Below are 27,677 nucleotides of genomic sequence, written 5' to 3'. Positions count from 1 at the left end.
TCTTTTATTGTATTCTAGGCCTTAAAAGAGTGGTTTTAAAATATTTTGTCTGGGGTTAAAAAGTGTTTTTGGTAGGAGAGTTAGTCTGATACAATCCCCTTTATCATTCCAGGAACTAGAATTCTCCTTATGCAGATATTCATCATTTCTTTTTAGTGTAGTGCAGGTCAAACAGACAAAGAACTGCTAACCATGGAATAAGCCTGAGTATGAAAACCCTGACATTTTGTGGGTAGTTAGACCTTGCTGTTCAATGAATACTGACTAGTTGTTTAATAATGTTTATTTTATTTAAAAAATCTCTTAACTTAGAGCCAGCATTTGACCTTTTATTTATTTATTTAATAAATAGATCACAAGTAGAGAGAGATCACAAGTAGGCAGAGAGGCAGGCAGAGAGGGAGGGGGAAGCAGGCTCCCTGCTGAGCAGAGAGCCCGACATGGGGCTCGATCCCAGGACCCTGAGATCATGACCTGAGCTGAAGGCAGAGGCTTAACCCACTGAGCCACCCAGGCGCTCCTAGCATTTCACCTTTAAACCAATTGCTCATCTATCCTCTTCATTATCATGACAAGAAACAGGTCCACAGAGGGTGAACTTGCTCTGGCAGAGACTGACTAAATGCTCATTAAAGCTGTTTTCTTTTAACACAAAGCTAAAGTACATTTCCCAGCCTTCTTGTATCTGGGTGGAGTTCTGTGACTTGATCCTGCCACATTTTCTCTTTCTCCTATCTACCAGGTAGGTGATGCCAGAGCAATTTTCTTCTTTTCTTTTCACTAGAGTAATTTTAAAGACACTTTTGATAATGGTAGAGCCACAATATGGAAGGAGCCTGGGTCCCTAAATGACAACCTGGAGGGGAATTTCCTGCTGACCACTATTTGACTGTGATATGGGCAAGAAAATAATCTTTATGTTAAGCTACTGAAATTTTGTAGTTTTTAAAACAGAAGTTACTGCTACTTATGCTAATTAATTAGGCAAAGCCTAATTAATGGTGAAGATATGACTAGAAACTAGTCCTCTGTTTTCTTTGATGGTTAACAAACATAATTCCAATCATATGTAACATATAATTATCATAATAGTACACTAGTTTACAACAAAATTTAACAATTAAGAGCATGCCATTTAATTAATAGAAAAATGGTGACTTACCCAGAGAGCGAATGCCTTTTTGTTCAAGAAAGCTGTTTAAAATAATTGTATTAAGGTTTAATATAAATCCCAGTTCTGGTGTAAGTTTCCAGAAGCCATCCTATGAAATAAAAAAAACAAATTTAAGCCACAGTACTAAAACTGATTCACATACATAAGAATGTAATATAATAAATAATATGTTTCCAATTATTTCAATTCAGTTTAAGACATTTCTAAAATTTTTATTATCAAAATTTTTAAATTACTATTTTTATTATTCTTAAAATTGAAATTCTTCATGTACTAGTGACACAGTATTGTTGGGAATCTCAAAAATACTATGGATGTTATGTACCAGGTGGCACTTATAAAAATTCTGGAAAGCAGGGCGCCTGGGTGGCTCAGGGGTTAAGCCTCTGCCTTCGACTCAGGTCATGATCCCAGGGTCCTGGGATCGAGTCCCACATCGGGCTCTCTGCTCAGTGGGGAGCCTGCTTACCTTCTCTCTCTGCTGTCTCTCTACCTGTCTCTCTACCTACTTGTGATCTCTCTCTCTCTGTCAAATAAATAAATAAAAATCTTAAAAAAAAAGTATGGAAAGCGGCTCATGTGTAAGAATTTTAAAAAATGGCGTTATGCATTTTTTTCTTCTAGTAATGCTTTGAACTGATGTTTCTCAAACTTTTCTTTTTCATGGTAACAAAACTTTAATTAAAATGCCAAGTGCAAAAGGACAGGATTTGGCTGACATATGTAAATGCAAATAAAAGACTGTAGGGAAAGTGAGACTTCATTGAAGGTGACATGATTGCAGAAAGAAGATGTGCTGAGCAAGCACCTCAGCAGAACAGGCAGTTTGGGGCAGTGCCATAAGCTACAGGCATTTCAGAAAAAATACACTGAAAATGTAATTGTGATGTTTCTCAGACTTTTAAGTAGCATGATTCCTTTTGATCAACATTAAAAATGTGTCTTTATGATGTCTAATGTGAAAACGACATTTTTTAAACTAAATATAAAATTGTTATCGTGAATATGTGCTTTAAAACTATCTTACTTATTCTCACTGTCCTCTGCCCACCTCAGCTAACTTTTAGGGCAGATGTTTCTTACATATTATGAGGTAGTTGTAAACCTGAACATGGGGATCTTGAACTTGAAGTAGATCAACTCCAGGTCTCAGGGGTACTAATCCAGGGAGCAGAAAGGAGGCTGAGGTCATAGGCAGATGCACAGACTCGACAGCAATAATTTGAAAAAAATAACAGCAATGATATATGCTAACTAGTGATGAACTAGTTCTAGGTGCCAGTTGTTGTTTTTTTTAATCTGTTTAGCCACTTGTCTGGAGGCTATTACTATACCTTTTGCAGATGAGAACTACTTTTCAGATGAGAATACTTGAGGCACAGAGAAGTTAAGCAACTTGTTCAAAGTCACACAGCTAATAAGCAGCAGAGGCACAATTTAAGTCCCGATAGTCTGGCTCCAGGGCCCATAAATGGCAGTATCTGCTATACTGTTTCCAACACTGTTTTCATGTACGTTCTTTCAGGTTTAAAAAAAAAAAAAAGCTGGACAGCTCTTATTATCTCATTTAAACCCAAAGCCACTCTAAGAGGCAGACACTATTATTATCCCCAGTATATGGGTGAAGAAACTAAGACTCAGAAAGGTTATTTGACTTGCGTTAAATCACAAAGAAGTAGGACTAAGGCTCAAATTTAGTCTCACACTAAATCAAATTACTTTTCTGCTTCACTAAACTACTTTACATTAAAACATATAATTATACATGTGTGACTGGGTCTTAGTACCAGTGAAGGAACTATATTTATTGAGTGTTTACTAGCTTCACAAATGGAATGATAAGCTCTAACACAGTCTAACATGTTGAGTAATATTCCCAAGACCATATGTGAAAACCATCAGAGTATACTTACAACACTTGTTCTTTACTTCACAAGGGAAGTTTACATAATTGTAATTCATCTATCTGTTCTAGAAACTAGCAAATCAAGGTGTTACCCCATGACCCACTCAGGGATACTAATTTTCAGCTGAGGAATATTAACATTCACGTGCATGACATTCTGGCCTAACAATTAAAAATAGATAAATACCATCATCAAGCACACTATATTATTCAATGACTTCTTTTAAGCAAGATTTTCTCAATGAAGGAAGCAGTGTGTTGATTTACATTCTTCTACTAGTTACTTTCCTCCCTAATGCACTGGTAAGTATTTCAACGAGCAGCTACTTTGAGTAGCTCTGTTCTGAACTATGAAGCTAATTAACCATAGACCTAAGGGTAAATAAGACTAATACCTCAGTTTGTAGACTGAAGAGTTCAGTCCAAGGCACAATATTCATCCAGCTCTGTTCATCTTTTTGTGCCTGGAAGCTTGCACTAAAATCACTTCCTGTTATCTCAGATATTGTCACTTCTTTTTTTTTTTTTTTAGATATTGTCACTTCTTGAAGAAAATAATTTGCCAGAAATTCTGGTGTTCCATTATTTTCTGTTTCAGAAAAACTTCCATTACTTGAAGCAGATAATGAAGTTCGGCCAGAAAGAGCTGTACAGAAAGAAGCCTCCAGTTCAGTGTTAGCAAACAGATCTGCTGGTGGCTTGTAACTGGCGCTGAAAGGAACTGCAGAATTTTGAAAATAAAGAGGAGAACAAGAAAGGGAATGAACTGCAAGCCCTCTGGATGGACCAGCAAAATTAAGTCCACGAGGAGACAAATGAATATTTGGCTGCACAGGAGAGTCCAACTCAGAGAAAATGTTAGAATTGTCGGTCTTATGGCCTTGGTAAGTTTCAGGTAGATTAACTTCACTGGAGTTAAATGAGACACCTTCACGAGCACAAAAAGCAAAGGATTTAAGACGTGGGGGAGGTAGTGTGTAAGGGGTATATGACAGAGGGGTAATGTCACCCAAATGGTCAGCTTGAAGGTCTTGGTCATTCTTAGATGGACCAAACTCTTTGAGACTCCTAGCAAACGTCTTAGGTTGTAAGTGGGGACGATGGAGGACACAAGCACCTTCAAAGGGCTCATCTCCCAAAAGTGCTGAACCAGGGGCAGCAGAAATGCTGCAACTAACCAGGTTTGGGAAAGGGGCATCTCTACATACTGGTTGTTTAAATAAATCCATCTGACTTAAACCCAATAGCTTTTCCACATCTTCACATTCAAAATTGAGTGTTAAAAGTTTTTCTGATAGTTGGGAACTATCTTCAAAATCTTCAGAATCTTCAGAATCTTCCAGATGATATAATCTAAACTTTCTGTTAGTCAAATGTGGTTGTTGCAGTTCTTCATTCCACTCAAAGAATGCTGAAAGAGGCTGTCGAAGAGGGAAAAATATAAAGTAAGGGAAAACACAAAATAAAATGAACAATCAAACATACTTCCTAGAATTGACTTCAGAGTAGACAAGAAATTGCTTATCGTAGAGCATTGAAAAAATTGGAGATATACAAGATAATTTAAATACAATGCCCTTGTTATATAGATACAAATCTGAGTTTGGAGAGAACAGCAGTAATAAACACATCAAAGTTCTTAGTTTCTCTTTGTTTTTAGCATTTGAAACTTCTAATAGCCCTCATTTGATACAAGAGGAAACGCAGGACCATAGAAGTGTCCTGTTCCAAATTTTATAATTAGCAGTATCATAGTGTGTAAATTAGCCCCAAAATAAGCTGATAATTTGAAATAAATTATTCTAGTCTTTTATTCTGCTTTACAGCAATATTAAGGAAATGTGACTACTGATAAAAAATTTCAAAAGCTTGGGGCGCCTGGGTGTCTCAGTGGGTTAAAGCCTCTGCCTTTGGCTCAGGTCATGATCCCAGGGTCCTGGGATCGAGCCCCACATCAGGCTCCATGCTCAGTGGGGAGCCTTCTTCCCCCCCTCTCTCTGCCTGCCTCTCTGCCTACTCGTCATCTCTGTTTGTCAAATAAATAAATAAAAAAAAAATTTCAAAAGCTTTATCTTAAAAAGTTGCAAGTAAATAAATGCAAAATTAAACTAATCTGATTATAAAAAAAAAAGTAAATAAAATCCAGTTTTATATGAATTACAAGTCTTTGAGATATTTTGGAAGTAAGCAGCCTGACAGCACCTGGCTGGCTGAGTGGGTAGAGTATGTGACTCTTGATCACAGAGTTATAAATCTGAGCCCTATGTTGGGAGCATAGACAGCTTAAAAGTAAAATCTTTTAAAAAAATAATTAGGGGCGCCTGGGTGGCTCAGTGGGTTAAAGCCTCTGCCTTTTGGCTCAGGTCATGATCTCAGGGTCCTGGGATCAAGCCCCACATCAGGCTCTCTGCTCAGCGGGGCACCTGCTTCCCTCTCTCTCTCTCTCTTCCTGCCTCTCTGCCTACTTGTGATTTGTCTGTCAAATAAATAAATAAAATCTTTTAAAAAATTAAAAAAATAATTAGCCTATAATTTTACCAATGTAAATCAGGTTTTTATTTTATTATTATTATTATTTTAAAGATTAACTTATTTGACAGAGAGATCACAAGCAGGCAGGGAGGCAGGCAGAGAGAGAGGAGGAAGCAGGCTCCCTGCTGAGCAGAGAGCCCGACGCAGGGCTCGATCCCAGGACCCTGAGATCATGACCTGAGCTGAAGGCAGAGGCTTAACCCACTGAGCCACCCAGGTGCCCCTCTTTTATTATTATTTTTTAAAATCAGCTATTTTAAAAAAAAGAGTAGTTCTTTCCCAACTCAGTCATTTCCAGTATACATTTAAATAATTACACTGCAGAACATATTACAAAACACATATTTGAAAATAATATTTAAAAACAATGTTTTTCTGGGTAAGTTTCTCTTAATTAGATAAGCAAACAGAAAAAGAAAATAATAGTGATATACTAGACCTATTAGTTATTAAAGTATTTTATAAAATTGCAATAATTAGACACATCAATGGAACAGAATAGATGGTCCAGCAATAGATCCTAAAATACATGGGAATTTAGTAGATGACAAAGATGACATTTTAAGTCAATGGGAGGAAAAAGAATTATCCAATAACTGGTGTTGGGGAAAGTGGGTAGCTATCTGGAAAAGAATAAAGTTAGTCCCATACTTCCTATCTTATACCAGGATAGATTCCAATTGGATCAAAAATTAAAGGTAAACAAGAAACCATAAAACTATTTAAAAAAATAAGAAAAAACCTTTAGGAAGCATAGCCTCTGAATAGGAAAGATATTTCTAAGAATGATAATAAAATAAAACAATATAAAACAAAAACGAGAAACCCAAAGATCAAAAAATTTGCCTGAATTAAGAAATCTGCATGACAAAAAGATGATGAATGACATCAAAATACAAATAGCAAACTGGATACAAATCTGTGCAGCTCAAAGTAAAAACAGCTAATTTCCCTAGTATGTATTTTTCCTGAAATAAATAAGAAAATGACTAGGGTGCCTGGGAGGCTCAGTTGGTTAAGCGACTGCCTTTGGCTAAGGTCATGATCCCAGGGTCCTGGGATGGAGCCACACATCAGGCTCCCTGCTCTGCAGAGAAGCCTATTTCTCCCTCTCCTTCTCCCTCTCCCTGCCACTCCCCCTGCTTGTGCTCTCTCTCTCTCTCTCTGTCAAATAAATAAAATCTGTTAAGAAGGGAAAAGAAAAAAATGACTAACATCACAATAATAAAGGTAAAAAAACATTAATAGATAACACATAGAAGATACTTAGAGCTCTCAAGAATATGAAAACATGCTATCTTCATTCACAAAGAAATGAAAATTAAAATATCTGCCCAATTTGCAAAGATCAAACATTTGAATGATAAACTGGGTTAAACACGGACAGAGTAAGACTCTCACATGCTACCGATGGGAGTGTAATTGACATAACCTACAAAGAGGGCAGTTTGGCTAGAGTTAATTAAAATTTTCAGAATAGATTTTCTTAGGTATAATTGATGTGCAATAAATTGCACATTTTAAGTGCATAATTTGAGGGTCACCTAGTTGGCTCAGTCAGTACAGCATGTGATTTCTGATCTCAGGGTTGTGGTGGAGCCCTACACTGGAGGTAGAGTTTAATTTAAAAAATAAGAAGGGGAACCTAGGTGGCTCACTTGGCTAAGCAGCTGCCTTTGGTTCAGCTCATGATCCTGGGGTCTTGGGATCAAGCCCCACATGGGGCTCCTTGCTCAGCAGAGAGCCTGCTTCTCCTTCCTCTGCCTGCTGCTCTGCCTACTTGTCCTCTTTCTGTCAAATAAATAAATAAAATCTTAAAAAAAATAAAGTGTATAATTTGGTGAGTTCTGACATAAGTATACATCATGAAGCCATTATCATAGTGAAGAGAATGAACATAACCATCACTCTCAAGATATTCCTGTGCCCTTTGTAATTCATCTCATTCTTCCCCTCACAGTTCCCAGCCAACCAGTTATTTATTTATTGAAATAAATATTTATTTCAATAAATAAATATTTATTTATTGAAATAAATAACCAGTTATTTATTTCAATAACTATATATTGATTTACAAGTGTTTTGTATCAATCAATATTTATTTATTGAAATAAATAACCAGTTATTTATTTCAATAACTATATATTGATTTACAAGTGTTTTGTATCAATGGAATCAAACAATTTCTATTCTTCTTTGTTTCACTTCTTCTACTCAGCATAACTGGTCTGATACATGAGCTTGCATGTATCCATCATAGGGCTCTATCAAGGTTTGCTTATTCATCTCCTGATGGTTGTTTCCAACTTCTGGCTACTACAAATAAAAGCCACAATGAGGGGGCACCTGGGTGGCTCAGTGGGTTAAAGCCTCTGCCTTCAGCTCAGGTCATGATCTCAGGGTCCTGGGATCAAGCCCCACATTGGGCTCTCTGCTCAGCAGGGAGCCTGCTTCCCCCTCTCTCTCTCTGCCTGCTTCCCTGTCTACTTGTGATCTCTCTCTCTATGTCAAATAAATAAATAAAATTTAAAAAAAAAGCCACAATGAATACTCATGCAGAAATCTTTGAACATACACCTTCATTTCATTTGGCTGAGTCAAATGGTAGGTGTATATTTTTAAAGAAACTGTCAAAAAGTTTCTAAAATGGTTGTGCCATTTTGCACTTCTACCAGCAGTGCATGAGAGTAACCGTTGTTCCACATCCTCACCACATGTAGTACTCTCAGTCCCCTTTACGCCATTCTAGTGGCTGTGTGAAAGTATCTCACTGGGCCTCCAATTTGCATATTCTCATGTGACTGATGATTTTGAGCATCTTTCCTGTATAACTTCTTTGGTGAAGTGTCTTTTCTCAAATCTGCTCATTATTTTATTGGATTTTCTCATTACTGAATTGTAAGATTGTTTTATATATTTTAGATGACTTTGTCAGATATGTTTTATGAATATTTTCTCACAAATGTGGCTGGTGCATTCATTTGTTTAATGGTGTCTTCTAAAGAGCAAAAGTTTTTGGAATTAATGAAGTCCAATTCATCAATTTTTTAAAAAGATTTATTTATTTGACAGAGAGAGAGCGATCACAAGTAGGCAGAGAGGCAGGCAGAGAGGGAGGGGGAAGCAGACTCCCCACTGAGCAGAGAGCACGATGTGGGGCTTGATCCCAAGACTCTGGGATCATGACCTGAGCCAAAGGTGAAGGCCCAACCCACTGAGCCACCCAGGCGACCCCAATTTATCAATTTTTTAAGATTTTATTTATTTATTTGAGAGAGAGAGAGGGAGAGTAAGAACAAGCACCAGCAGAGGGAGTGGGACAGAGAAGCAGACTCCCTCCAACGCAGAGCAGGGAGCCCGATGTGGGGCTCAATCCCAGGACCCTGAGACCATTACCTGAGCCAAAGGCAGCCACCTAATGACTGAGCCACCCAAGCGCCCCTCATCAATTTTTTATGGTTTTTTTAATTTAAAAAACCTCTGTCAACCCAAATTCATTAACATTTTCTCCTATGTTTTCTTCCAGATATTCTAGTTTCAGTTGTTATATTCAAGTCTATATTCCCAATCAATCTTTGCACATGGTGTGAGCTAAGGACAGAGGTTCATTTTTGTTTATTTGTTTGGCAAATGGCCATCCAATTGCTCCAGAACCATTTGTTGAAAAGATCATCCTTTCCACAATGAATTGCCTTGACACCTCTGTAGAAAAACCATTGACCCTGTATATGTGGATATATTTCTAGACTTTCTACTCTATTCCAACTGTTACATGTTTCAGTGGTGTTCTCATGGTGCAGATGTCTATTTTACACAACTATCACACTCTCCTAATTACTGTAGCCTTATATAAAGTCTTAAAATCAGACAGTGTAAGACCTCCAAACTTTTCTTCTTTTTCAAAGTTGTTTTGGCTAACATATACAATTTAGAATCAGTGTGTCAATTTCTAAACAAAAAACTTGCTGGGACTTTGAGTTGGATTGAACTGAATCTACAGATTAATCTGAGGAGAATCAGATTAAACGACTTTAATCCAAGAACATTTATTTAGGTCTTCTTCAATTGCAATTTTCTCAGCAATATTGTGTAATTTTCAGTGTACAGGTCCTGCTTATTTTGTCAAATTTGATTCTACATATTTTGTATTTTCTATGGTATTATAAGTGGTATTGTTTTTTAAATACCAATTTTTAATTGTTGCCAGCATACAGAAATTAAGTTGATTTCTTACATTTTTTAAAAGGATTTATTTATTTGACACAGAGAGAGCGCGCACGCGCGCGAGAGAGATCACAAGTAGGCAGAAAGGCAGGCAGAGAGAGAGGGAGAAGGAGGATCCCCGCTGAGCAAGGAGCCTGATATGGAGCTCAATCCCTGGACTCTGAGATCATGACCTAAGCCAAAGGCAGAGGCCCAACCCACTGAGCCATCCAGGTGCCCCTGGTTTCTTACATTGACCTTGCATCCTATAACCTTGTCAAATGCACTTACTTACTAATTCTACTAGTCCTTCCATAGAATCTTTAAGATTTTCTACAGCACCTGGGTGGCTCAGTGGGTTAAAGCCTCTGCCTTCAGCTCAGGTCATGATCCCAGGGTCCTGGGATCGAGCACCACATGGGGCTCTATGCCCAGCAGGGAGCCTGCTTCCATTCCTCTCTCTCTGCCTGCCTCTCTGCTTACTTGTGATCTTTGTCTGTCAAATAAATAAATAAAAAATCTTAAAAAAGATTTTCTACAGAGACAATTAGGTTGCTTATGAGTAAAGAAAGCTCTACTTCTTCTTTCCCAGTATGTATACTTTATATGTATTTACGTGTGTGTGTGTATATACATATTTTTAATTTTTTTAAATTTTCTTCTTCTTACAATTTTTTTTTTTTTTTTTTGCTTTAGGTACCAGTCTTCCATGCAACATTGAACAGAAGTGGTAAGGACAGACATCCTTTTTTTCTTTTTCAAATATATCTGTTAAATTATATTATAACCATTAACACAAATATGTCTCAATAATTTCATTCTGGTAATAAAAAATAATGGTATAATGATGGTTTAAAGCTGGCTCAATTGCAATTATAGAGGCTTAATTATCAAAAGTGAAAATAGAAGATTATTAAAATAGCTAAAAAAATAACGTCATGGTGTTAAATATTTCTATAACTATTGGTAAGGCTTACATCTAAATTTGATACAGAATTCCTTTTTAAAAATTTTTTATTTAAATTTAATTTAGTTAACATATATGATATTATTAGTTTCAGGGGTAGAATTTAGTGATTCATCATTTGCATATAACTCCCAGTGTTCATTACATCAAGTGCTCTCCTTAATGCCCATCACCCAATTATACTACCCCTCCCCCACCCATCTCCCCTCCAGCAACCCTCAATTTGTTTCCTAGAGTTCAGTATCTCTTACAGCTTGCCTCCCTCTTTATTTTTATCTTACTTTATTTTTCCTTCCCATCCCCTATGTTCATTTGTTTTGTTTCTTAAATTCCACATATGAGTGAAATCATATGGTATTTGTCTTTCTCTGACTGACTTATTTCATTTAGCGTAATACCCTCTAGTCCCATCCATGTCATTGCAAATGGCAAGATTTTATTCTTTTTGATGGCAGAGTAATATTCCTTTGTATGTGTGTGTGTGTGATCTTTGTGATCTATTCATCTGTCAATGGACATCTGGGCTCTTTTCATAGTTTGGTTATTGTGGACATTGCTGCTATAAACATTGGGGTGCAGGTGCCCCCTTCAAATCATTGTTTGTATCCTTTGCATAAATACCTAGTAGTGCAGTTGCTGGGTCATTGAGTAGTTCTATTTTTAACTTTTTGAGGCAGCTTCATACTGTTTTCCAGAGTAGTTGCACCAGTTTGCATTCCCATCAACAATGTAAGAGGGTTCCCCTTTCTCTGCATCCTTGCCAACACCTGTTGTTTCCTGAGCTGTTAATTTTAGCCATTCTGACTGGTATGAGGTGGTATCTCATCGTGGTTTTGATTTGTGTTTCCCTGATGCTAAGTTATGTGGAGCATTTTTTCATGTGTCTGTTTTATGTCTTCTTTGGAGAAATGTCTGTTCATGTCTTCTGCCCACTTCTTGGTTGGATTATTTGCTTTTTGGGTATTGAGTTTGATAAGGTGTTTTTTTTTTTTTTTTCTTATAGATTTTGGACATTAGCCCTTTACCTGATAAGACATTTGCAAATATATCCTCCCATTCTGTAGGCTTTTAGTTTTGTTGATTGTTTCCTTTGCTGTGCAAAAGGAAAGCTCTTTATCTTGATGAAGTCCCAATAATTAATTTTTGCTTTTGTTTCTCTTGCCTCTGGAGACATCTCTAGTAAGAAGTTTCTGCACCTGAGGTCAAAGAGGTTGCTGTCTGTGTTCTCCTCTAGGATTTTGATGGATTTCTCTCATATTTCTCCCTCATTTCACCCATTTCAAATTTTTTTTGTGTGTATGGTGTAAGATGTGGTCCAGTTTCATTCTTCTACATGTGGCTGTCCAGTTTTCCCAACACCATTTGTTGAAAAGACTGTTTTTTTTTCTCTTTTTTTAAATTGGATATTGTTTCCTGCTTTGTCAAAGGTTAGTTGACCATAGATTTGAGGGTACATTTCTGGGCTCTCTATTCTGTTCCATTGATCTATGTGTCTATTTTTGTGCCAGTACCATTCTGTCTTGATGATTATAGCTTTGTAATACAGCTTGAACTCCGGAGTTGTGATGCCTCCAGCTTTGGTTTTCTTTTTCAACATTACTTCAGCTATTTGGGGTCTTTTCTGATTCCATACAAATTTAGGATTGTTTGTTCCAGCTCTGTGAAAAATGCCGTGGTAGTTTTTTTATATTATTATTTGATTTTTTTTAAGTTTTATTCATTTACTTTGTAAGAGAGAGAGAGAGCATGACTGGAGGGGAGAGGAAGAGGAAGAAGCACATCCCTCACTGAGCAGGAGCCTGATGCAGGATTTGATCCCAGGACCCCGGGATCATGACCTGAGTTGAAGGCGGACGCTCAACTGACAGAGCCACCCAGGCATCCCTTTTAATTCAATGTAATTAGCATATAGTGTATTATCAGTTTCAGAGCTAATTTAGTGATTTATCAGTTTCATACAACACCCAGTGCTCACTACATCGAGGGGCCTCCTTAATGCCCATCACTCAGTTACCTCATCCCCCCATCCACCTCCTGTTGGTGGTAGTTTGATAGGGATTGCATTGAATGTGCAGATTGCTTTGGGTAGTATAGACATTTTAACAATATTTGTTCTTCCAATCCATGAACATGGAATGTTTTTTCCATTTCTTTGTGTTTTCCTCAATTTGTCTCATTAGTGTTCTACAGTTTTCAGAGTACAGATCTTCTACCTCTTTTGTTAGGTTTTTTTTTTTTTTTTTAAAGATTTTATTTATTTATTTGACAGAGAGAGATCACAAGTAGACAGAGAGGCAGGCAGAGAGAGAGAGAGGGAAGCAGGCTCACTGCTGAGCAGAGAGCCTGATGCAGGACTCGATCCCAGGACCCTGAGATCATGACCTGAGCCGAAGGCAGCGGCTTAACCCACTGAGCCACCCAGGCGCCCTTGGTTAGGTTTTTTTCCCCCAGGTATCTTATGGTTTTTTTTTTTTTTTTTTTTTTTAAAGTGCATGTGTGAACATGAGCCGGTGGAGAAGGGCAGAGGGAGAGAGAGAATCTTTTTTTTTTTTTTTAATTTTATTTATTTGACAGACAGAGATCACAAGCAGGCAGAGAGAGAGGAGAAAGCAGGCTTCCCGCGAAACAGAGAGCCCGATGTGGGGCTCGATCCCAAGACCCTGGGATCATGACCTGAGCTGAAGGCAGAGGCTTTAAACCACTGAGCCACCCAGGCGCCCTTATCTTATGGTTTTTGATGCAATTGTAAATGGAACCGATTCCTTGATTTCTCTTTCTGATACTTCATTATTGGTGTATAGAAATGCAATAGACTTCTGTGTGTTGATTTTATATCTTGCAACTTTGTTGAATTCCTGTATCAGCTCTAGCAATTTTTTGGTAGAGTCTTTCTGGTTGTTACTCTTTCCCTCAAATAAATAAATAAATAAATAAATAAATAAATAAAATCTTTAAAAAAAATAAATGTTTGGTAGAATTCCCCTGGGAAGCCATCTGACCCTGGACCCTTGTTTGTTGGGAGACTTTTGAGTCCTAATTCCATTTCTTTGCTGGTTTTGGGTCTGTTCAGACTTTCTATTTCTTCCTGTTTCAGATTTGGTAGTTTATATGTTTCTAGGAATTTATTCATTTCTTCCAGATTGCCTTATATGTTGGTATGTAATTGCTTATAATATTCTCTTATAATTGTTTGTATTTCTATGGTGTTGGTTATAACCTGTTTTTTTCATTCTTGGTTTTATTTATTTGGGTTCTTTTTCTTTCTTTTTTTTTTTGTTTTTTTGATAAGTCTGGCTGGGGGTTTGTCAATGTTGTTAACTCTTTCAAAGAACCAGCTCCTAGTTTTGTTGATTTGGGTTTTTTTAAATTTCTACATCATTTATTTCTGCTCTAATCTTTATTATTTCCCTTTTCCTGTTGGATTTAGGCTGTGTTTGCTCTTCCATTCCCAGCTCCTTTAGGTGTAAGTTTAGGTTGTGTATTTGAGATTTTCTTCCTTCTTGAGGAAGACCAATGTCTACTCAAGTCATGTGCCCTATTTTTAAAAATGTTTTTTTTTTAAAGATTTTATTTATTTATTTGACAGAGATCACAAGTAGACAGAGAGGCAGGCAGAGAAAGAGGAGGAAGCTGGCTCTCTGCTCTGCAGAGAGCCAGACATGGGGCTCGATCCCAGGACCTTGAGATCATGACCTGAGCCGAAGTCAGAGGCTTTAACGCACTGAGGCACCCAGGTGCCCCTTAAAAATGTTTTTAAAGATTTATTTATTGGGGCGCCTGGGTGGCTCAGTGGGTTAAAAGCCTCTGTCTTCAGCTCAGGTCATGATATCAGGGTCCTGGAATCAAGCCCCGCATCGGGCTCTCTGCTCAGCAGGGAGCCTGCTTCAGCCTTTCTCTCTCTGCCTGACTCTCTGCCTACTGGTGATCTGCCTACTTGTGATCTCTGTCTGTCAAATAAAAATAAAATAATATCTTTAAAAAAAAGACTTATTTATTCATTTAAGAGAGACAAAGAGAGAGTGAGGAAGAGGCAGAGGGAAAGAATCTTCAAGTGGACTCCCTGCTGAGCATGGAGCCTGACATAGGATTTGATCTCACAACACATGAGATCATGACCTGAGCCAAAACCAAGAGTCAGACGCCCAACTGATTGAGCCTACCCGCTACACTATTTTTGAATTGGGTTGCTTTGTTGTTATTGAGTTTTAGGAGTTGTATATGTTCTGGATATTAATCCCGTATCAGGTATATCTCTGTCAAAAATTTTCTCCCATTCTGTGGGTTATCTTTTTATTCTGTGGATAGTATCTTTTTTTTTTTTTTTAGTGTCTTTTGACGTACAAAATTTTCCTAAATTTTTATGAAGTCTGATTCCTCTATTTTTTTTTCTTTTGTTACTTCTGCCTTTGGTATCACATCCTGACAGATTACTGTTAAACCCAAAGGGTAAAGATTTGTCCTATGTTTCTTTTAGGAGTTATATTGTTTTAGGCCTTATATATAGGTCATAGATTCATTTTGAGTTAATTTCTGTATATGATAATAGGTAAGGATACAACATCATTCTTTTGCATGTGGATCTTCAGTATTTCCAGCACCATTTATGCTTTCCCCAATGAATAATCTTGGTACGTTTGTCAAAAATCACTTGACCATATATGCTAGGGTTTATTTCTGGACTCACTATTCTATTCTATTGGTTTATAAAAGTCTGTCTTTATACAAGTATCACACTGCTTTGATTACTTATCATTGGAGTAAATTTTGAAATCAGTAAGTGTGAGCCCTCCAATTCTTTTTCAAAATTGTTTTGGCTATTTTGGAGTACCTTGAGATTCCATATGAATTCCATGGTGGATTTTTCCATTTCTTTTTTTTTTTTAAGATTTTATTTATTTATTTGACAGAGACACAGCGAGAGAGGGAACACAAGCAGGGGGAATGCGAGAGGGAGAAGCAGGCTCCCTGCTGAGCAGGGAGCCCAATGTGGGGCTCGATCCCAGGATTCTGGGACCACGACCTGGGCTGAAGGCAGACACTTAACGACCAAGCCACCCAGGTGCCCTGATTTTTCTATTTCTGCAATAACATTGCTGAACTTTTGATAGAGATTGCATTGAATCTACAGATTGCTTTGGGTAATACTGACACTTTAATAATAATACTGACACTTGAAGAAGCAGAAGTCCAAGTTCATTGCTTCTTTCTTCTGCCTGCTCAAATCTGCCTTTGAATCCCTCTAGTGAATTTTTCATTTCAGGTATTGTACTTTTTAGCTCCAGAATTTCTTTTTGGTTTCTTTTTAACTCTTCTGTCTCTTCACAGATATTTCCATTTCATCTATTCATCATTTTCTTGACTTTCTCCTCATCTTCCTCTAGTTCTCTGAGCACCTTTTAGATCACTGTTTTAAAGTCTTTGTCTAATATATCTGCCACTTTGTCTTTTTCAGGGACAGTTTCTGGTTGTTTCATTTTGGGGGGGATCATACTTTCCTGTTTTTTTTGTATGCCTTGTGATTCTTTTCCCTTGAACACTAGGTATCTGAATCTAATAAATGTGGTAAATCTGGATATGAGATTCTCTCTCTTCCCCAGTGTTTGTTGTATTTTTGTTAATCTTTTTTCTTTCTTAATTGTTGCAGGCTGTCTCTGGGTGAGGATCAGCCTGAAGTATAAATTTAATGTCCTCTTATATCTTTTCTGAGGCTTTCCTTGGGTATGGGCCATAACTTTTTAATTACCCCCATATATGAGTTGTTTTGGAATGTTCTAGTCTTCAATGGCTGACTCCCAAAAGGGGAAGAGTGAAAAATGAGCAGGGAGAGTAAAGGTGCAGCTCTTTATATCCCCTGGAATTTGCTTCAGCCAAAAGAGGAGGGGCTTGAAACAACAGGGGAGGTGCACCAAAGGCTGCCTACCTCTTTATCTGCCAGCTGGGACACAGTCATTTTCCCAGCCCTGCCACTACCCATCTGTTCTGTGGAGGCTACAATTTCTCTTCTCTCTAGTGTGACCTACGTGACTAGAGAAGTGAACTCAGAAAAAGAGTAAAAACAGGATTTTCAAGTTATTATCCCTCTCTCCTTTCTTTAAAGACAACTGTAAGATAAAACAAACAAAAATTCTGAATGAAGGATTTGAGGAAACATTTATGGTTTTGTTTGGTTGTTGCCGTGTTGTTATTTACCATCTCAGATCATGATTTTTGAACAAAGTAAGCAAAGGATATCTAATGTGTTTTTATATTCTTAATTGACACAGTAACTTCAAAGTGGATCCAAGGAAATAAATGTTGCATATATTAAATTTTCCCAAAATTCCTCTCAAAATTATTCCTTAGATTCTAAATTTCTTAATTTTGGCAATTTTATTCTGCTAACCCAGATACCTAAGGGTTTTATTAGCACTGTTTTGTTCCTTTGGTTTTGAATATGCCTTTCAGTTTCTATGGGAATCACATTTTCCAATTCTATTTCTGGTCACAAAGGCCACAATATAACGTGTTACAAATTTTAAGAATTATTAGTGGTGAATTTAGATGATCAGATAGGACTTTTCTCACTACTTTCATGATGAACCTATTAATTACTTAGAGTAAGTGACTTTAGTTTCTTGTATGACAGTTTATTTGTCTATGAATGAAGTAAAATCACAGTTATTCCCCTTTGGTATTTTACAGCTACATTTATGTATGGTGACTCTCTTAGTCATATAACAGCTTTTTTATAAATGTGCAAATATTTTCCATTTTGAGGGCGACAATAGTTTCTGCAAATTCAAGCAGTAAGTGTGCTATTTGAAGCAAAGGGCTCCCCTCACAATCATACAAATATGAAAACATAATATTAATTTATTTGGTAATTAACATTTACCTGTGCCGCACTGGTATCTGGTTGCTCCTCCTGCCAGCTCATGTATGGTAGAAAATCAACATCTTCTTTGGCAATAATTTCCCAAATAATAGGAATATTAGGAGAAGGTAACTCCTTACCATCCTATATGGAATTAAAATTAGGTAAAAACAAAACAGACATTATCAAATTAAATGATTACTATTCATTCGAAAGCCTGGTGAATCCTTAGTTTGAAATATGTATGGGTGTCAGATTAGATTGTCCTGGGCCACATGGGAGGGAGAAAGAGTCTAAAAAGAAAATTATGCTCAGTTGAGTGGCTTTCCTCTTTATTGAGCTGAGTGTGGATGTAAGTGCCTTCTGTGGTCTTTTCCTCTTTTCCTCTTAAACTTACGAAAAAGAAAAGGCCTCGCAGAGGATGAGGGAAGCTCAAGCCTTTTCTGTTTTTTGAGGGTCTTGCATTAATAAAAGATGAGAAATGCCCAAATGTAGTAAAATTATAGTGTATCTCATAAATACACATATAACTAAGTAATAACTTATAACATCAAAAACATAACATATGTGACTCATTTAGAGAGATAATAATGAGCCCTTCATGAATGTGAGGCTCTGGTTTAATGGTCCTCCCTGCCTCTCCCCTCCCTGCTCTTCATAAGCCATGAATGTGGATATTGTCAGTAACAGAGCAAGAGTAATTTTCTTAATATGTAAACAGAAATGAAATAACCACAAATTAACAATACATACCCTCTTCTCAACTGCAACAAAACTTGTAAACTGCGTTATGAGACAGTTTTCTTTACTGAGTTTAATAATCAGAGATTTTAAGATTTGCTTCTTCATCTAAAAGAGAATCAAATGAAGTCAGGTCTTATTTTATTTTTCACTGTTTAGCTATGTGACCAAAAAAACAGGTATTAAACAAGTATTAAATAACAAACAAATGTATTTTTCTACAAAATAAACCATTTTATAATTAGTATTTCAAATTAAATTGAGTCAATGGCCCTGTCTAAATATCTAGAGTAGATGACTTAACATTCTCTGAAAAATAGGATCAAGTGACTGGTTAAGTCATAGAAAAATAATTCATATTTATATAGTTCTTTATGATTACAAAGAACTCTCACTCTCAAGTGTGGGGGGTTTCTGCATTCTTTTACAGACAGTCTCTTCCTCCCATTTTAAAGATGGGGAATCCAAGGTGTGGAGATGTGGAGTGACTTTTTCTTTTCTTTTTTTTTTTTCTTTTTTATATTTTATTTATTTGACAGAGAGAAATCACAACTAGGCAGAGAGGCAGGCAGAGAGAGAGGAGGAAGCAGGCTCCCTGCAGAGCAGAGAGCCCGATGTGGGGCTCGATCCCTGGACTCTGGGATCATGACCTGAGCCGAAGGCAGAGGCTTTCACCCACTGAGCCACCCAGGCACCCCCTGGAGTGACTTTTTCAAGACTATTTGGTGGAAGGGCTGGTCAGTTGCCCCCACAGATAAAAAGGCCTTAAGGAGGGCACCTGGGTGCCTCAATTGATTAAGAGTCTTGGCTTCAGCCCAGGTCATGGATCCAGGGTCCTGGGTTTGAGTCCCACATCAGGCTCCCTGCTTGGCATGGTGTCTGCTTCTCCCTCTACCCTTCCTCCTGTTCGTGATCTCTCTCTCTCTCTCTCTTCCTAAAATAAGTAAATAAAATCTAAAAAACAAAACAAAACGCAAAAAGGTCTTAAGTAAAACAGAACACAAGGCTGCTAATCCAAGGGTAGCAAGGGAGTACAGTGAAAACACAAGGCCATCTATTACCTGCCATGACTGCATTAACAGCCAGGGGAGGCCCTCTGGTTCCTTCTTTTTGGGAGGGCATTGAGCACCACTTCTCCTAAGCTCATTTAAGTTCACAGCTACCAAGGGACCAGGTCATCAGGTGGGCTGGCTGAGTGGTACCACCTGCTGGGGGCTTCATCAGGTCAGTGAAGAAGGCACAGGGTGGGCTTTGGCTCCGCTGTGTGTCTTTAGGCTGGTCACCTTTAGGCTGCTTCATCACTAAGATGAGAATACCAACGCCTACAGTATATGAGCTCTTAGGTGATATTTATGACAGGAGCTCAGCAAACATTCTCTGAGCCCTCCTCTGGCCTCTTCCTGATGAGGAAAATGACCAGAGAATTCTTAGGAAACCAATGACATCCGTTCTTTCATTAATTCATTCAACAACATTTACTGAGTGCCCTGCACCCCAGGTGCAGAAAATAGAGATACAATGATGAGTGCCCCCATACCACATGTCTCTCCATTCAGCTATCCTCGCTTTACAGTTCCAGGGATAGATCAATTTAAGAAGGATGGAGAAATCCATAGAACAATAAAAAGAGCAAACCTCATGGTTCGTTTCATTTTCGTGGAGAATGCCGTCTTCGTAATCTTGGATCAGAGCTCGTGCTGTCAGCTTGTGGATCATCTGTGTTTAAGCAGCAAAGGGGAAAAAAACATTCAGACAGCTTCTCACTAGAGTCTTTGTTTTTTTTTAAAGATTTTATTTATTTATTTGACAGACAGAGATCACAAGTAGGCAGAGAGGCAGCAGAGACAGAGAGGGGAGCAGGCTCCCTGCTGAGCAGAGAGCCCCATATGGGGCTCTATCCCAAGACGCTGAGACCATGACCCGAGCTGAAGGCAGAGGCTTAACCCACTGAGCCACCCAGGTGCCCCTCTCACTAGAGTCTTAACTTAGAAAACCACTTTTAAAATTGAGGTATAATAGTACATACAATAAAATTCACCCCTTTTAAGGGTACAGTTTGATGAGTTGTAACAAATGTATATAGTTGTGTGACTACCACTGAAAAAAAGATACAGAGTAGTTCCTTCAATTTCAAAAGTGAAGGGCACTCCTCATGGCCCTTGCTGTCCCCTCAAGACCCTGGCACCCACTCATCTGTTTTCTATGCCTACAGTTTTGTCTTTTCTATAAAAGGGCATTTTGCTAATTCAATTTATTTCTAAAATTTTAAACTGTTCTTCTACTGTAGGAAGAAGTCCGCTTAGAGCTATGATGCCTAACTGTGAATGTGACCTCCACTCTGAAGAGCAGGGGTGGCAAAACGTGCCCTGGGAAGTGCAAGGTGAAGGACTGCCCCCTTCCTTTCCAATAACTAAGAAACACAGCTGATTTTAATAGTAATGTCTGCTTACAATGATAATTCCAACTCTCGTAATTTTGTTATCAATAAGACCATAATTCACAAAGTACAACTATAAAAACTTCAATTTTATGGAAAGTGACCTCTTTCCAGGTAAAACCCTTTTAATTATTAATTCCCCCCTTATATTCAATTTTTTAAAACAATAGGGAGATTCCCTTAAGTTCTATATGTATATCACTGGCAAATAGTAAGTTATAATAATTGATTCAGGGCCAAAAAGTAAGCTATATTCTATTTTTTTTAAAGATTTTTTTAAAAAGATTTTATTTATTTATTTGACAGACAGAGATCTCAAGTAGGCAGAGAGGCAGGCAGAGAGAGAGGAGGAAGTAGGCTCCCCGCTGAGCCGAGAGCCCGATGCGGGGCTCAATCCCAGGACCCTGGGATCATGACCTGAGCCGAAGGCAGAGGATCTAACCCACTGAGCCACCCAGGCGCCCCTATTCTATTTTTTAAAAAAGACAAAATATCTGCAATGTCTTGGAAGTAGTTTACCTGGCTAGGCAAATAAATACTCCTATGAATAAAGCTACATATATATAGTATATATAGGTTAGGGATTTTCCAGGTCTGACTCTAATAGATTAAGTACTATGCAAATACTACAAACTCTCTGGTGATAATTCATTTGCTTTTAATCTGAAAGTAGAAAAAACAAACACATTTTCAATATATGTTTACTCTCAGTCCAGTACTGTTACACTTCATATTTCAAAAGAACACAGGTTGATCTGTGGTACTTAATTTTTATCATGTCATGAACAACTTCGAGAACCTCCTTAAAAAGTGTTCCTGTATAAAATACCAAATTTAATTGCAGTTAGTCATATCCACTGATGCCCATATGGATATACCTAGACTCAAGAACCCCAGAAAAAGAACTGCTGCATCAGGAACTGAAGGAAAGTGTCCTTGTTTGTACAGACAACGGTTCCCCATATCATACTGTGCACTGAAGGGTCAGAATAGAAAAACAAGAACAACAAGGGAAGTACATGGAGCATTAGGTATGAAAATATAAATCTATTACAACTTTCAAAGAGTGAGTTCATAGTTAAAGTTTTTAATCTTACAGTTCCAGTTGTCTTCTGAAGTTCACTAGTTGATACTATTGTAGAAAATTCTTTCTCTTGAATCAATGCACATAGAGTTGCCTGAAATGGGGGAGGAGAGTGGAATCCCTTATTAATTTTTCACTCCGTAGAGTCTCAGTTTCACCATGATTTCCTCTTTCCTTTTAATGGAAATTAAAAGGCTCCCCAGTACCCCTAGTTAACTACCCATTAGGTTTCCAGAAGGAGAAAATTTGCCAGCATGTTATGATACAAGGAGGGGGAAGAAGAAAAGAAAAAGAAAATTGTTGGCAACATACGTTGCTCTTCCCATAGTAGAATGAGCTGTGTGCTTCCTTACCTGTGTACAATGAGGAATAAATCCATAGACAAGGAGTCGCTCGTTGTGGAACAAGGACGGCACCTGGGCTGGAGCCTGCAGAGGCTCAGGCGCATCTGTACTTAGCTGCTGCCACTTGATGGAGACAGAGTGACAACTTGGAGAATGTAACCTAGCCATTTGGTCTTCTATCTATTTAGAAGAGATGAATTATTTCTCTTTCAATGTTACATCCAGAAAATAGTTACTTATCACTTAAAATGATTTTACATTCTCTCTTTCGGGATTTGTACTACTTTGGTTTTGTTTTTCTCCTTCCTGATCAGGGTACATTTTCAAAAAGATTTTCAATAGAATTCTTAATAATAGCATTAGCACATAATTTAAGTACGCAAGACATTCCCAAATTATTTCATTAGTTAATTACTAATATACAACTCTGGCAGGGAGTAGTTGCTAGTTATAAAAATTAATCCTACAAAGGACTTGAATAGACATTTCTCCAAAGAAAATATGGCCATTTAACACATGAAAAGATAGTCAATATTACTAGTTATTAGGAAAATGCAACTCCGAACCCCAATGGGATACAATGTCACACCCTAGGATGGTTAAAACAAAATCAAAACCAGGGGCCCTGGGTGGCTCAGTGGGTTAAAGCCTCTGCCTTAGGCTCAGGTCATGATACCAGGGTCCTGGGATTGAGCCCCACAGCAGGGAGCCCCTCAGCAGGGAGCCTGCTTCCCCCCACTCTCTCTGTCTGCCTCTCTGCCTACTTGTGATCTCTATCTGTCAAATAAAATCTTAAAAAAAAAAAAAACCAGAAAACAACAAGTGCTATCAATTATGTAGAAAAATTGGAATCCTAGTACATTATTCATGGGAATGTAAAATGGTGCAGCCACTGTGAGCAATAGTATAACAATTCCTAAAAAACAAAACACAGAATTACCATATGGTCCAGAAATTAACTTCTGTTATATACCTAAAATAACTGAAATCAGACCTGAACACTTGCTTATACGGCAATACTCAAAGCAGCATAATTCACAACCACTAAAAGGTAGAAACAACCCAAATATCTATCAACAAACAAATGGATAAACAAAATGTGGTATGTGAACACAATGAAATATTATTTAGCCTTTAAAGATAAAGAAAATTCTGACACTTGCCACACATGGATAGACCTTGAAAACATTATACCAAATGAAACAAGACAGGCACAAAAGGACACGTATTGTATGATTCTGCTTTCATGAATTATCTAAAGTAGTCAAAATCATAGAGACAGAAAGTAGAATGGTAGTTACCAGGGACTGGGGGAGGGTGGAATGGGGAGTGGTTTAATGAGTAGAGTTTCTGTCTGGGATGATGAAAAGTTCTGGAGATGGATGGTGGTGATGGCTGCACAACATTGTGAATGTGCCTTTAGAAAGGTTTTATTCATTTACTTGAGACAGGGAGAGAGAGTGGGAGAGAGAGCACAAGCAGGAGGCAGGAGCAGAGGGAGAGAGAGAAGCAGACTCCCCACCAAGCAGGGAACCCAATACAGGGCTCGATCCCAGGACCCTGGGATCCTGAGATCCCAGCCAAAGGCAGACATCAAACTGACTGAGCCACCCAGGCACCCCTAGTGTAACTTAATGCCACTGAATGCCACTTATGAATGGTTAAAATGGTGAAGTTTATGTACATTTTGCCAAAATAGCATATTAACTCTAGCAAAACATGTATAATACTTCGCTTTTGACAAAAACACCTCCATGACACTTTGTAAAGAAGATATCAAGCTATTAGCTAGGAGAATGAGCCAATTAAGGAGAATGCGTTCCTGCTAGGTGTCAGACCGACAGTAACTAAGTAATTGCTTTCAGTAACTTTGTCATTTTCCTAAGTCCCCTTTCCACGAATGAAAACACAGAAGTTACTGTCACTAGATTTACAAGATGATAATATTTCCATATGTTTAAGCATAAAACTAGAAATAAGATGTTTGAAAAACGTACCTGTTTTTTCCAACTATGTTTGGATTTTGAGTTAAAATACTCAAATACTCCAGCACCGTACTGGGACAAAGTCCTTAAGATATGGCGATTTGCTGTTGAACTGATCACATTTTACATGTTTTAATTTTCAAGAAATTTTAGACACATTTTGAATTTCATGTAATTAACAATGTTGACATAGCTCGAAACTCAGTAGAAGAGATATTGCATGCAGAAGAATTAGTCTCTGTAGTTGAGGTTAAAGAGATAAAACTCAGGACGGACAGTAGGAACATCTGAAGGTTTGGGTAACTTAAGCTCCCACATATCAGAGAACTTACTTCTTTTCCACAATAGGAAAAAAAAAAAAGAACAGAAATTCTTGACTCCTGGTTTACCAAAGAAGGGAGTAGATGATTCTGAAAAACCTTCAAAAAGTTATCAGAATACTAACAAAAACATCAGCCTCCTTTCAATAAATGTCAGTTACCTAAATTTGATCTCAAAGTCCAAGGACTGGAAGCATTAATAAAGTCTACATCTTAAAATATGAGGTGTATCTAGATAGCAAAAGGGATAAAGAAGTCTCTTTCTAGCAAAGATAAGCTTTGCTACTTCAATGGCAGCGTCCTATTGAATTTCTCTCAATAATAATTCCAAAACTATTAACCTTAGGGAGGTTCCTCCTGAAATAGTAAAGACACAATTACTTTTCAGGAGAAGAGCTTAAAAAAATTATTTCTGAAATATTTCTTAGCCTATTGATTGGATTTGTCTTTAGTCTTCAAAATTGGTGGTGATTACAACACCAATTAGATAATTCCCCTAAGCTGTAGTTTATTTGTATTTTATCGAATTCATAGCTACTGAAGCTTCTTGGAATCTTTTTTTGCTCCTGTTGTGTGGAGCTCAGAGGACAGTTTGTGACAACATGCAGGATGGAGAGTCTCTACTGGAGAGCTCAACATAATGCTAGAGTTTGTGAATACAAATGAGCATGTATAAAATGAGGCAGAAACATTTAGAAAGATCCTAAAACCTGACAGAAAATCAGTAAAAATTCCAGCTCCCTCAGACTGGGTCGTGTCAAAGCACACATCATTTCCCAAAAAGGTTCATGCCCACTTTCCCCATCACAGCAGCCCCTCCTTATTTCCTTCCTGGCACTTAGGAAAATCCATCTCCCCTTTCAGCTTATTGGATTACTTGCTGCTTATCTCCCTATACACAGCACTGTGGTCCAGCACCAAGGAGTGTCTGTCTCATGACTAGCTCTCAGCAAAGGAATCAACAGGGTCCAGTATCTTCTGCAATGAGCTCTGAGACATAACCCTGGCATAGCCTCTGATACCTGGTCAGGGGAGAAAGGGGGTGTTGCTGTGTCCGGGAAGATAGAACAGGGCACTGACTCAAGCAGGGAGGGGGACATGTCCCTGTAGCAGGGTAGGGCCAGCCACCTCATATCCACAAGTTAATCAGATAAAACCTATTTAGGAGCAATTCCTGGGGAGTCCACTGGTGGGGTGGATAAGTTTCCTGGTTGTTCTGCTCCTCAGATTAGAGAAGACTATTTGCTGTGACTGAGGAGGGGCAGAAAGAGAAAAAGAGTCCTCTGGGCAGACAGGTCTGGCTTGGGTACAGCAGGGAGGGCCCTGAAGGGGTGTGGATGGTCCCAGTTCCTGTAGCTCATAGCTGAGGCCTGAGGAGGACTCCATCCTAGGACAGCACAGTGGCTCCAGGAAACACCAACAGCCACCACTCCCACCTCCACCCCTACCCCCACGTTGAGGAGCAGTCCTGCTCCATGCACTGCCTCAGAATAGGGAGGCCTGGTTATCACTTGCCAGGCTGGTGACTATGTGGGGGAAAGTCCAGGGAGATGAGGGTGCAGGCATGCTCTTTACAAACATCAGTCTGGCCCCTTCTGTTTGGTGCTTTCCTTATGTTTACACCATATGCCTTGGTTCAATCCAAAAAAAGCTAACAATAACTGGGGAGGGGGTTCATTCCAACAATCATGAGGCCTAGTCTCCCAAGAGAAAGATCCTATTTCCATCACAGGGTTTGTAAATGCAGATGTGCCCAGCCACCAGAAAGGTGTGAAGGAGCAAAGAGTCTGGGTGGGGGCTTGCCCAAAGCAGTGGCCGTCAGCCCTGGTCAGGAACTGCCAGGGGAGGGTGTGCACCTGGCATTGCCAGGTCTTCAGGCTTCTCAGGATAGGTTGGAAATCTGGATTTTTATACAAAACAAAACAAAACTAACATTGACTTGGTGCTTGCCAGGTGTTCATAAGTACTTTTTTTTCCCCCAAGCAGTGCCAGCGTGTGGGTCTTCCTTACACCACATTTTTCTCACCCCACTGGAGGGCTGGGACGTAACTACTTTTTATATATGAGCTCATTAAATTCTCAGAGCAAACCTATTAAACCTATGACATTTTCACTATCATCTTCATTTTACAGATAAGAAGTTAAACAACTTGCCCAGAGCTCTGCAACTCTATGCTAAACTGCTTCCATATACTGTTAGCAACTTCAAAACCTCTAAAAATCATGTGCAGGCGAACAGAGAAAACCTACCCACAGGCTGCCTTTTCCCCCCAGTGCTCACTGTGTGACTAGATCTCTTGCACTTACCCGATACCACAGGAGAACAGCCTCGTGTGCTGGACATTTTTTTTCACAAGCTGCAATGTCAGACTCTCATTCTGGAGGTGCCCATCCGATATAAGGAGAATGCTCCGTAAGCCTTGAGAAGGGTACAGTAGATTTAAATATCGTAGTGTTTTCCAGAAGTCTGTATTTCCCATGGTAGGTGTAGCAGACTGGAGGAGAGGAAGTGAAAGGTTACTCATTCCACCATTAACTGTAATCATTTACTGAGGCATGTCTCAAAGATGGTTTGGAGATATCATCACTGAAAAGATATTTTTTTAAATTATACATTTGTGGAACAACTATGCTTATATCCTGTTAATTTATTTCGTATCACACAGTAACTACAATATTATTGGTTGACTTCTTTGATTTTGTTTTTATGGTTTTCCTGGGTTTGCTGGCCTGGACTGAGGTGGCAAGCAACTAGTCATTCTCAGCTTGTGTCATTTTAAGAAAAAGAAAAAAAAAAGGAATAGAGGAAAACATTCTAACACTGTTAATGCTGGTTATATTTAGGTGGTAGAACTGTGGGTGATTTTTTTTTCTTTCTACCTTTCTTAATTTCTAATTTTTTAAATGAGTCCATCTCATTAATATTATATTAATATTATAGTAACGCTCATATTATGTATTAATATATAATGTTAATTATATATTAATCACTATACAATATTATATTATTATTACTATAATAATAATAAAAGAGCCCCACTGACATACAAAAACTGAAGGACTAGGGGTGTTCTCTTATTGGTCTTGGAGGGAATAAGTCAAGATAGCACCATTAAAACTTGATAGGAAAA

General features: G+C 38.2%; 1 protein-coding gene across 3 annotated transcripts in view; it reads right to left on the bottom strand.

The window, feature by feature from the left end:
* PARP4 (poly(ADP-ribose) polymerase family member 4) overlaps nt 1–27,677 on the bottom strand; it is a 143,741-nt gene that overhangs the window by 18,611 nt on the left and 97,453 nt on the right. For all 3 annotated transcript variants that reach the window (XR_006814881.1, XM_045978057.1, XM_045978058.1), the window contains 9 exons: nt 26,854–27,041; nt 24,239–24,338; nt 22,251–22,421; nt 21,911–21,991; nt 20,012–20,092; nt 18,389–18,484; nt 17,657–17,779; nt 3,476–4,501; nt 1,163–1,262 (listed from right to left, as the gene is read on the bottom strand). Coding sequence is in view for 2 of the 3 variants with exons in the window: in XM_045978057.1 (XP_045834013.1) it covers nt 1,163–1,262; nt 3,476–4,501; nt 17,657–17,779; nt 18,389–18,484; nt 20,012–20,092; nt 21,911–21,991; nt 22,251–22,421; nt 24,239–24,338; nt 26,854–27,041 (1,966 nt within the window). In the remaining variant the exon portion in view is untranslated. The remainder of the gene's footprint in view (nt 1–1,162; nt 1,263–3,475; nt 4,502–17,656; nt 17,780–18,388; nt 18,485–20,011; nt 20,093–21,910; nt 21,992–22,250; nt 22,422–24,238; nt 24,339–26,853; nt 27,042–27,677) is intronic.

The sequence above is a fragment of the Meles meles genome, chromosome 14 (genome assembly GCF_922984935.1).
Source record: "Meles meles chromosome 14, mMelMel3.1 paternal haplotype, whole genome shotgun sequence".
NCBI lineage: Eukaryota > Metazoa > Chordata > Mammalia > Carnivora > Mustelidae > Meles > Meles meles.
This window is presented reverse-complemented; position numbering and strand designations above follow the sequence as displayed.